This window comes from Molothrus aeneus, chromosome 9 (genome assembly GCF_037042795.1).
Source record: "Molothrus aeneus isolate 106 chromosome 9, BPBGC_Maene_1.0, whole genome shotgun sequence".
Lineage (NCBI taxonomy): Eukaryota > Metazoa > Chordata > Aves > Passeriformes > Icteridae > Molothrus > Molothrus aeneus.
Window position 1 is genome coordinate 9,502,241 of NC_089654.1, and position 11,438 is coordinate 9,513,678.

Consider the following 11,438-nt stretch of genomic DNA (forward strand, 5'->3'; position numbering starts at 1 on the left):
GACAGGTATAGAGCAAGCAGGGGGAACAGCAGCAGGTTTGGAAGGGATCTTATGAAGAGAGAGCAAAGAACTGGGAATCAGGAGACATGGACTATCTTCCAGGGAATGTAGTAAAATTACTGAGTAACAAGGCAAGCCATTAGTCAGAATTAAGTCAGTCAGGCTGAAATAAGAAGCATTTAATATCTTGAATTTACTGAAGCCTGAATTTGTGGTGAGAGCTCCATGAAACCACTGTAGAAATTAATTTAATAATTAATAATACAAGGAAAAATCGGGCAGGAGGGGTTAATGGCATTTGAAATATAGGAGAGCTATTGTTTTTCTAATTCTAACCCGTGTTTGTACTTTCCTCTTTATCATGTCGACGTTTGCAAGCAATAAAAGGGCATTATGTGCTGGTCATTGCATCTGCTTTTGAGATAAATTTGTGTTAGCATTCCAAAGGGTCAAGGAACTCTTCCAGGGCAAACAAATTCTGGAGCACTGATGCCAGATGGTGTGTATATAAAGTGGAAAATGGGAAAAGCAATTTACTGTGTTCCTGTTCCAGGGAGAAGTATCACCCAGAAGGAAAGCAAAAGAGGTGAGAAATTACTGAGAAACTGAAGAAATAGTTTTTTTTCTTCTGTATAAATTGTTCTTTATATCTGAAAAGTCTAGGTACATAGAAGAACTGCAGTGCTTATTCAGACAAAATTATTCCAAAAAGTTAACAGGAATATTTAACTAAAGAATGAAGGATTAAAATAATAATATGTACAAAGAATAATGCATTGATTTATGTAACAAGTTCTAGATTTATCTTTATAGGTGACTAATGTATAGCCTGTGTTTAGAGAAAGTTTAGTCATAAAGACAAAACATTTTTGTCTTGCATTTTTGACCAAACTCTACAAAAGAAGCAGAAAACAACAGATCTTATTCTTAAATATAAATTCGCATAACTTCAACAAAGGTGAATATTCAATGTAATTTATCCAGCTCAGGTGGTGAACACTACTATCTCACTTGCAGTTGTATTTAATGGGTAATTTCCAAGTGTGCAAAAAAACTCTTCAGGTTTTAGAACTTATCAATATTTTCTTCAAATCTAGTGAAACATACAAATATCTCTTGGAAGGTTTAAAAAATAATTCAGCTCAGTGGAAGAAATTTGAAATAATTTTCTTAAATACTGAAAATTATAACATGTTTTCATACATAGTCTGAATTGATGACTTTTATCACTTGCCACCAAACCTCAGAAATATGTAACAGAAGGCTAAGTGTTCAGTTATAAGCAAATAGGAAGGGAGAATGTGTCTTAGTATTTCTGTGTACATCTTTGCTGAGCATTTTTATTTGATCATATATGTAGTATTTTAAATGCAGTCCTTCCTTTTAATGTTATGGGCTCTCCTAGAAATAAAAGATGTAAACAAAGACTTCTCTCCATACAGCAAAAAGAGCTGAAGAACAATGCTGAGGTTTGCTATCACCCTCCTTGCTGTCATAACATCATCCACCTGCCAAAAATATGGATGTCTGGAGGGGGACACCCAAAAACTGAAGCCAGGTCCTGAGCCAAATATGCAAGAGTGCACTCTCTACTCTAAATGTAAGAGTGGTTTAATTTTTTCCAAATACGGTTAAGAAATACAGCATTGTACACACTAATTGTTTTGGCATTTCCCCTAATTTCTCAAAAATATATATAAGATGCAGTATACATTGTACTTGAAAAGCCTCCTTCATTGGCATTTTGCTGCATGCAAACCAAGAGTAAGATTCTGGGTCTTAACAAAGTCAGCTGTAAAATTCTCATTGACTTCATTTATTTTCTTTTCAAAATTCTGATGCTGTCTGCCTTTCTTGTAGTTCCATCTGCTTAAAAATGTTTACAGCAAAGATTATTTTGGTTTATTGTAATTAAGTATAAGAATCAATTGCAGCAGACACCAAACGGGAAAATTTAAAATCGAAATTCTATTGTAAGCAAAGTACAGTACTTATTAAAATTCTTCAAGTCCTTTTTTAAATGTTCGATAGTTTTCAAAGTTAGTATCCCTCGGGATGTGCCATCTGGCAGAACACTGGTAAAATTCCTGGGACTCTCTGGGCACAACTTGACAAAAGCACTGTTTATGTCAGTCTGCTTCACCTGGCATTTACACTGCCACTTTCACATCCAAAATTGTTAGAGCTTGAGTACATCTTCTAGTTACTACTAAGAGACTTTACCACGTTATGGTTCAAACCAGATTCATCTTATATTTTGTGTCTTCCAAATACAGTGTTAAAAAGGAACACTTAATGCAAGATCTTTGTTTTACTCCCAACAGTTTCCTGTTGCTATGCAGACTTCACAGAGCAATTGGCTCATTCCCCAGTAATTAGAGTAAGCAACAGCTACTGGAACAGATGTGGGCAGCTCAGTAAATCGTAAGTCAGCTTTGATGTTTGCTGTGTCCTGCTTCCCCTGATCTGGGCTGGAGCAGCCACCAGCTGCTGATGGACATTAGGTTACCGTAAAGATTATGTCACCCAGCCTAGTTCCCCATCACCTTTTCTCTATACCTGACCAACCTCTGACTCTTCTTCTCCTCTCACATAAACTCACAAATCCCTAAGTCTGCACAACTTCTGCCATTTTTTCAAGACAGGGTTATTTTTTTTTCAAATTTGATTTCAGTATAGAACCAGATCTTGCAATGCAAACCAGTTATAAACCCAGTAGGTGACAACCACCCTGCACCTCTGGAGCTCTCCAACCATCACCCACCAGTGAAAGTGATCTGTAATGAATAGAGACCAGGCTTCTTCCTTTGTTTAGAAAGCACATCAACTAGATTACTAAATCTCACAAAAAAAAAAAGCACAGGAGCCCAGAAATGAAACAGCTGAAAATTTAGAATAAAAATTCTTGTAGTCCTGTGGGTTTTGTAACCATGAAAAATGTCTCCTTAATTAAGATTTTGAGTACAGTACCTCGTTAGATGTTAAAGCTGTGAAACATGGCAAGTTACAGAAATAAAGGGATGAAAGTACAAAACAATTAAGCAAAAACAGATGTGAAAAAGTAACAGCTCTTGCCTGCCCCTCCCAGGAGAGCATCACAGTATGTGATTTTAAGTAAATTCAGCTGGGCTGTGGGAAAAATCTAAAGATTAATGAAACCATGAGGCTACAGCACAAACAAAGCTTCATGCTATAGTTCTAAGCTACATTTTATTATTGCCTGGAATTGTTGTTGCCAGGAAAACTCAAGGCCTCAAAAGTTTACAGAAAGCTTACACAAATAGGGCTGAAATATGCATGGAAACATTTGTGCTGTAGCTGGCTGTGGTAATTGCATGGTCAGAGCCTGTACACAAAGCCAGAGGAATGAGTTTCAAACTTAGGCATTAACAGGGCCAAAGGATGCTTTTCTGTGTTTTTCTCCTAATCCGTAGTATTGCATCCACATCAAAGCAGGCCTAGAAAACTGAGGCTGTAGCCTTGATGCTGAGAAACAGGCTTATTTGTGGCTTTTCTCATCCACCACAGCTGTGAAGATTTCACAAAGAAAATCGAGTGCTTTTACCGGTGTTCTCCAGATGCTGCTTACTGGATCCATCCCAATGACACTGCTGCTATCCAGGCTGTTCCATTGTGTCAAAGCTTTTGTGATGACTGGTAGGTTCAGCTTTTTTATCAAAGTATTTTTATTTAGTTTTAATATGCCCGTGATTCAGTGGTGTAACATCACCTTTTCTCTTGTTCTGCTTCTGAATTTCTAGTTTGTTGTCTCTGCTTTTCCTTCTGCTAAGCTACTGCCCCCAAAATAATAATGACACTAGCTGTGAATGCAGGATGGGGACACTAAGATGAGTTTAGTGACTTGGGGACAGCACTGCCCTGCTCTGGGGGAGGATGCAGTGCAGTGGCATCGTGCCAGAGGAGCTCCTGCCACACTGAGAGGCACTGGCAGCAGCAAGAGCCTGCCCACCCTTTGAAAAGTCCATGTCTGTGAAATATCATTTATGCAATTAGCATTTTCAATCTGAACACTTGATCATTACATGATACATTTGTTTTGCATGTATAAAATGCACTACAAAATCAGGAAAGGTATCAACTCCTGTGGGATTTCAACAAAATATTTTTACAAATTAGCTTCATTCCTTAATTTTTCACCCTTGACCTTATCCCTTCTATCATCATACTCTCTGAAATCTCTTCTAAAAGCCTGAATATCAGAGACAATTGCAGCCAACTAATGCTAAAATTAATAATAGCAACGAGCAGCATAATAGCATTGAATTTTGTTTCCCAAAACACAGCATCAGAGAATCACATTATGTTTTGAGTGCAAGGCACATGGTAGGGCAACCCAGCACCCATCTGTCCTTAGTGTTGGGGCAGGAGAATTATATCCATGTAGGGTACTGAGGTTTTTCCACTGGTACTTATCCAGCATATATCTCTCCCTCCCTCTTTCTTTCCTTTCCCTCCCTGTTTTGAGATGTTGGATCTTAAAAACATCACCATGGGACACATAAACTCAGTCAGCACCTTATGAATGTTGTGCCCAGTCACTGGAGGAACTTGTCTGGATGTGTGTGTGAAACACAAACACCCCAGGCTCTGTTTACAGGATAAGATTATAAGTGCTAACTTTCCATGAAAGTAATGGACTGTGAATGTCTGGATCCCTTAGGCCACTCTGAAAATCATGGAAAACCATTTCAATACTTCTAAAAATTTTATAAAAGAGCTTTTCTTAAAAGTACAAAAGATACAGAACACAGTAGGGTTCTCTTGGGCTGCTCTCTGCCCCACTTCCCTAGGGCTTACACAGCTTGAATATTATTGACATGTGGATCCATTTCCATTCCCTCCAAGGGCAAAATCATGTATGCAGTGCAGAATTTTGGTAGGATTTGTCTTCAAATATGTCTCCATTGCTTTGTGCCAGTGAAGGAAACAAGAAGCATAGCTTGGATTTGTAATGGAAGTGAGTGTGAAAGGCTGATGTATTTCTTAGCTTTCCTAGAGGTTTCTCTAGGAATGAATTTTATTTCTGTGTCAGGAAACTACATGTGCCTCAGGAACAGATTTGTCACATGCAGTCTTCCTTGATACATTTTTGTAATCTCCTAAACTGAATCCAGATCATTTACCTCCTTGAAGATAAAGACTGAGACCTTGAATTTACCTCAGTGCTCTGAATCTTAAAGCTCAGAACCAATTACCAAATATTGCATTTGGGTGTTAAAGCACTGGCATTGCCAGTGAGCTCTAGAAGAGATCTAATGGGCAAAATGATAGAATACCATGATCTAAAACAAACGTGTCCCAAAACAAGCAGCATGAAAAGTCTTTACTAAACTGTTATATCAAGTAAAAGTGTGAGAGTAAAAGATAAAAGAAAATGTGTGCTGTAAGTTTAGTTTGCATCTATTAACTAGTTTAAGCCAGCTTTATTATATATGAGGTTTATACCAAAGTGTAGATCACTGTAGGTCAATTGTAGATCATGCAGGTCAATATTACATTGCAAAATCCTCAGTGTTCCCTGGACACTTCCAGAGCCTGCAGGTAAAGAGTACTTTTAACTTTTGGGGTGTAAACAGTACTTTTAACAGTGGGGTGATTGAGAGCTGCTGCCCAGGAAAACTGACCCTCTTCCAGTAGAATCTCCTGGTAGAGAGAGGATCTGCTCTAAACAAGTCCTGAGCAATGATCTATGGCTCCTGTTGGTGTCACAGATGCCTGGCCTGAATCAAAAATGTACTGATGGCCCATTACCCTGCGTGCTGGTCTGTGTGCCTGCCTAATGCCAATGTCAAACCCATTCCTTCACCCTGCTTAAGGCCTCAGGCTAGAAAAGAGCCTGGACAGAATTCCCACTCTTTCTGGTGATTTAAAGTAACATTTTTTCATGTTCTTTTCACTGGAGGCCCTTTAGCATGCTGTAGCACTGCTGGTGATGTGACCTACTTTCTCTACATACTGTGAGTGTGCCTGCTGCATACTGTATGTCTTTGTGGCCAGAAATGTGCAGAGTATTCTGAATGAGCAGTGACTTAATTTAAAAGAAATCCATCTGAGTAGCTTGGGGCCTTCCTTTTCTTTCTATTGTTTTAGGATTCCTTGCTCTCACTAGTCCTTAAAATATTGCTTTTGAAAGAGCTCAATGTACAAGTCACTTTCTCATTCACCTGTGAAAGGGCCCTGTGTCCTAGAAAAGAGAAAGAGCTAATTAGAAAAAATACAGTGGAAAAGGCTTTAAAATAAAAATATCCTACTCATTATACAGAGGGAACTAATATGGTCAGGGAGGGTCTTTTAAGTATTTATGTTTCTCACATTTAGTTAATGTTCTAATAAACAACATATGAGTTTCTGGACTGGAGAAATTGGACTTTTCACTAACCATGACTTTTCATAAACTTGACTTCATAATTACTTCCATTGGGATAAAGAAAAACACCTAACAATGGAATTATGCCTTGTCACCTGCTTATAGCACAACCCACAGTCAGGTAATAATTGTGGTTAGGAAACATTTCATCTTGACAAATCAATAAATAATGGTGAATAAAAATATAAACACTTTAATATATTTATTCATATTCCTTAGGAAACCAAATGCATACCATGAATATTAATTTCTCAAATTTTAGCCTCTATTTCCAGCAAAGCCCCTACCTCTGACAGCAGATTCAGGGATGAACCCATTGAGAGTACATGTCTTCTGACCCTGAGCTGTTTACTTCAGGCCCTGGTTACCTTCCATCTGTTATTGCTTTTTCTCCCTCCAAAAAGCCCAGAAAACCAGTGTGAAGATACTGCAGATATGCATCTTCTGACCTTTCTGAATTTGCAAATCTACTGCAATGTCCAGTTCTCGTGACCACATGACAATCCACATATTTCATTTTAAAATGTAAGGCTGCAGCCCTCGTGATATCAAAACAGTTTTGAAACATGACCCTGAAGATTAAAAATGACAAACAGAAAATCCATCCAAATGCACTAATTACGAATACCATGCTAAACATGAACTTTCTGGAAGCTGTGCCTCATTATTTTGGCACTCTCAGTTACTGGTATGAATAGTCCTACAAGCCAATGAGACTAAATTTAAGAAGATGTTAACTGATTTCCAGAAAGTAAAGTCCTTAACTAAAGTCCTTAAAAAAGGTAAGAGCCAAAAAGTGCAGCATAAAAGAGAAGTGGAAGGGAGGAAATGATGTAGGAAGATGGTAAGTCATGAGATCTCTCATCACATCGACCAGCCAGAACTCTATTCATTCCAGGCCATTTATAGGTTTTTTCCTACATTACCACTTAAAAATTAAAAATAACTTAAAATTTAAGATTTTAGACCTATACTCTAGAGGGCTCTTATCTTTCCTTCTCTTTTTAACTTCTTTGAAAATGTCATTCTGAGGCTGACAGCCTATTAGTTTATATTATTTTGGTTTTTGTGGAGTTTCCTTATTTCAGTGCACATTCCTCACAGCAACTCCCCTGCCTGGCAAACGTCATTCTTCTTGTCCCGTATTAATTCATAAATACAAACTTTCCCCACATCTCCTTCAAGTGACAGTTCACCCTTAGCACACCTATGCTCTGTTATGATACTGAACAGCAGCATTCATGAAACTCCCTCTCTCCCTCCCAGGATTTCCTCCACTCAGAAACATCAGATAAACAAGCAGAAAACACCCACAACATTTGCTATGTCTGTCAGTATAAAAGGTAGTGAGTGAACTGTTTAGTTTTCACGGGAATTTAGGTTTTCCTGGGCAGCTCAGAGTTTATGAACATGTCAAGCTAAGATAATGTGCACATTGCTTGAAGATCTGTTGCTAAGCTGCAGTGTAATCACACCACGTTACTAACAAAGCCCCTGGACATCTCTTTGAGTTGAATCTGAGTCCAATGAAAAATGTGAGAGAAGTAACTTTATCTTCCACACTAATCTCCATGAAGGTATGAAGCCTGCAAAGATGATTCCATATGTGTTCGTAACTGGCTGACAGACTGGGAGTGGGATAAAAATGGAGAAAACCACTGTAAGGATAAATGTATTCCATACCGTGAGGTAAGAAAACCTGATCAACAGAAGCAGAAACTTTGGCATTAGGAGTTCTGGGGTTTTTTCACTGAATATATGGGAGTAAAATGCCATCGGTGAATTATTTTTACTTCAGCAGTTTCAAGCTATTCTCGCATCAGACTTTTTAAGTACACAAATTTTCAAACATTCATTTTTATGTAACAGTACTCACTGTAGGTAGATATACATTTAATTAATCACTAGTCATTCCAATTGGGAAACAAAAGTCCAAGAAACACAGATATTTTAACCCAGTGGGATTTAAAAAGTAAAAGATAAATGAACTTTTTTCATACAGAAACACTAAGATGCAATTCATAGGGCTCCTTACACAATATGGAGCTCTACACTTCTCTGTCTTTTCAAACTGGAATGTGAATTCCCCAACCAATGAGGAATTTTTGAAGTTGTCTTGCCTATTGGGTATCCTTGCCCTATTCTCTATTTTACCTTGTCCTTCTCCATCCCATCTTTCTGAGAATGTTTAATGGTTGGGATAACTAATTTTATGAGCAAAAGTGTATAAAATGAGAACTGACAAGACTTACAGGCAAACAGTTGCCTGGAACCTGGTTTACAGACTTTTCCAGAGTTAGGTAGGATTTTTCTAGTGACTCAAGTAAGTTTAGCATCAGAGTGATATAATACAGTTCAAAAGTGTATTTGAATATTTTTAACACTTGAACTTCACTGAGTCCATGAAAAACTGCCCAAATTGAAGAAGTAAACAAAATTTAGGTGAAGTGCTTAGGGACTGGTAGTAAGGCTTGCAGATTCATTATTTTGAATTCAATTCAAGTGCATGTACTTCCAGAAGTCAGTTCAGCAACTGATATAAGTGGAAAACATAGTCCAGTTCGTGCTGGATTGTTGTCTGCCTTGCAAAAGTGACACTAATCAGCAGACTCAGGAAGGTGGCCAAAAACAAATGGGCTGTGGAAACTTACAGCTTAGTTTCCCAGATGTGCTAAATCATCAGTAGTTCCAGATGAAGCGAAAAACAAAATTATAATCTCCATAAATAATCTGCAGTCTCTGTTCAAGTTGTCCCTGTTTCAGAGATAGGAGTTTTTAACCTTGAGTTCCCTTGCACTTATTTCTTAAAGAAAATATACCATCTGCAGGGAAAAACATGCAGCAAATTCCAAGGTCTTATCACTTGAAGCCAGGCACAGCTATTCCTTAACTAAATGGAACCACACCCTAAACTACCCATGTTTTTCACCACAAATAGACTTGCATGGTAAGTAATCATAAGGATGAAATTTCTGCAGAGAAATTAAAAAACATGCATTTCCCATATGAAGATTACATGATATACAAACACTAGACTGCCTTGGTTTGGACTCAGCTCATGGAGGGGTTCTCAGATGTCAGAGCACTGTAGACAGTTCCTTTTTTCACACAGAGGACCAATCAGCAGCCCTACATGTGATGTATGCAAGTGGTTCTAAGGCCCATTTGGGACAACTGCTGAATAAAGAATAAATGCTGAATATTAAGGATGTACAACTGACCATGGCCAGTTTTAGCATTGTCATTATTCTCCCAGCTGGGTGCTCCCCAAGCAGTGTTAATGCACAGGCTAGGACATTTTCCAAGAAGCTAAAGAGTCAGAATCCTTTGCAGAAATTTAAGATTATGTTGGGGATAGAGGCTATGTGCTCCATGCCTTCTCCAGCACCTGCAGTATCCATGGTGCAAGCCCTGGCTAGAGATGGTATTGGCTGAAAAGCTGGTTTACAGACTACAAAGTCATTGGGGCTTTTTGAAATGGACTTTCTATTATTCATAAAGGATATTTTTTTAAGGCAAAAGACAACGTAATTTTTTGCACATAGGGACATAGGGAAGAACTTGCTAATTTCTTCAGATAAACTCAAGCTGAGCAGGCAGAACGTTGTCACAATGTGAGCTCAGCAAACAAGCAGTATCTTTGTTGTGTGGTTGACAGGTCCTATGACACAGGACTTACAAAATGCAATAGTGGCAAGAACAGAACGGTTTCACTTGATAAAGGTACAAGAAGCTGCAATTCACAGTTTCTTGAGCCAGAAAGGCCATTGCCCCACTGGAAAAAGCACCTTGGAAGCTTGACAAAAACTTACTTTCTTCAAGCAGTTGTTAAATTATGTCTCTTTTCTTTGCCTGCAAGGTCCTGCCCGGCCATGAAGTACATTGCAGCAGGCACAATGAGATCCCTCGGAGCTGTGACTCCACTGGGCTGTGTCTGGCCTGTAAATAAAAAGATTCCTGTATTCAAAGCACTATCTGGCACTTTCAGCACTACTCAGATTTCAAGGCATGTCAGAGTGTCCTGACATGCTACAAGTTGCAAAAGCTCTCACACACAGCTTTAACTGTCAGCCCCAGAGAGCTGCTGGGCTGTCAGCCCCAGGGTGGAAACAAAGGGCAGCTGTTGATCCCTGCATTTTGTGTAACCACTTGCTCTCAAAACAGGCAAATTACTTTTGCCCGTTGTGGGACTGGGTAACATTTTCAGACATCTCAGAAGAGATGAGGCATAGCACACAGCAAGACAATAAACTACTCCAGACAGTGTTTTTATATCCTGGCACAAATTTTTAAAAAGTGATAAATGTTGATCAATTTGATACAAACTATGCTAATTCAATTTATTTAAATGTAATGAGGCATTTCTTATTTGACGCACAGATGTATGCAAATGGCACTGACATGTGCCAGAGTATGTGGGGGGAGTCATTTAAGGTGAGCGAATCCTCCTGCCTCTGCTTGCAAATGAACAAGAAGGACTCCATTGCAATCAAGTATCTCCTCTCCAAAAGCTCAGAGGAAAGCTCCAGCAGCAGCAGCAGCAGCAGCAGTGAGGAGCATGCCTGCCAAAATAAACTCCTGAAGCTCGAGAAACTAAAGCAAAAGGAAGGTGAACGGACCAGATAAATGCTACTGGATGGATGTCAGCACAAGGGAAATCGTGGTGGAGGCTGGGCTTGGGGCATCATGCCAGCCTGCTTTAACCCTTCCTTTCTAGAACATAATAAATCAATGGCTGGTTCTATTAATCTTTCTCTGATGTTTTTGCATCTGCATCACAAAGCTCCAGACAGGCTAGCACAGGTGTAATCTTGGGACTTGAACTGAACGGCTACAAGCCTGAAGGAAACATCCAGGGGTTGACTTTCAAAGAGAAGAGGCACAGGCAGCCCCCCTCTGACTTAAGGTGGAACAGTGAGAACCAGAGACCTCTGGAAGGTCATGCCTGCCAGTAATGCACCAAATCTTCAACCCAAACACTTCATTAGCACAGGCACACAGCACTCCTGTCACGAGTTACTCTGTGCCTGGGTCTGCTCAGATAAAGAAG

General features: G+C 39.1%; 1 protein-coding gene across 1 annotated transcript; it reads left to right on the forward strand.

Moving 5' to 3' along the window:
* Positions 1–559: 559 nt before the first annotated feature.
* On the forward strand, positions 560–11,014 carry LOC136560319 (riboflavin-binding protein-like). The gene is made up of 6 exons (XM_066556072.1): positions 560–587; positions 1,445–1,600; positions 2,325–2,424; positions 3,529–3,657; positions 7,966–8,077; positions 10,769–11,014. Exons 2-6 carry the CDS (start codon positions 1,462–1,464, stop codon positions 11,012–11,014), a joined length of 726 nt encoding a protein of 241 aa, XP_066412169.1. The 5' UTR covers positions 560–587; positions 1,445–1,461.
* The last annotated feature ends 424 nt before the right edge of the window (positions 11,015–11,438 follow it).

What these genes read in the sequence shown, in the direction of transcription:
- LOC136560319 (XM_066556072.1), top strand. Translation starts at nt 1,462, where the DNA reads ATGCTGAGGTTTGCTATCACCCTCCTTGCTGTCATAACATCATCCACC. An exon ending in GTGCACTCTCTACTCTAAAT is followed by an intron (nt 1,601 to 2,324) that starts GTAAGAGTGGTT and finishes TACTCCCAACAG; the next exon opens with TTTCCTGTTGCTATGCAGAC. An exon ending in AATGTATTCCATACCGTGAG is followed by an intron (nt 8,078 to 10,768) that starts GTAAGAAAACCT and finishes TTTGACGCACAG; the next exon opens with ATGTATGCAAATGGCACTGA.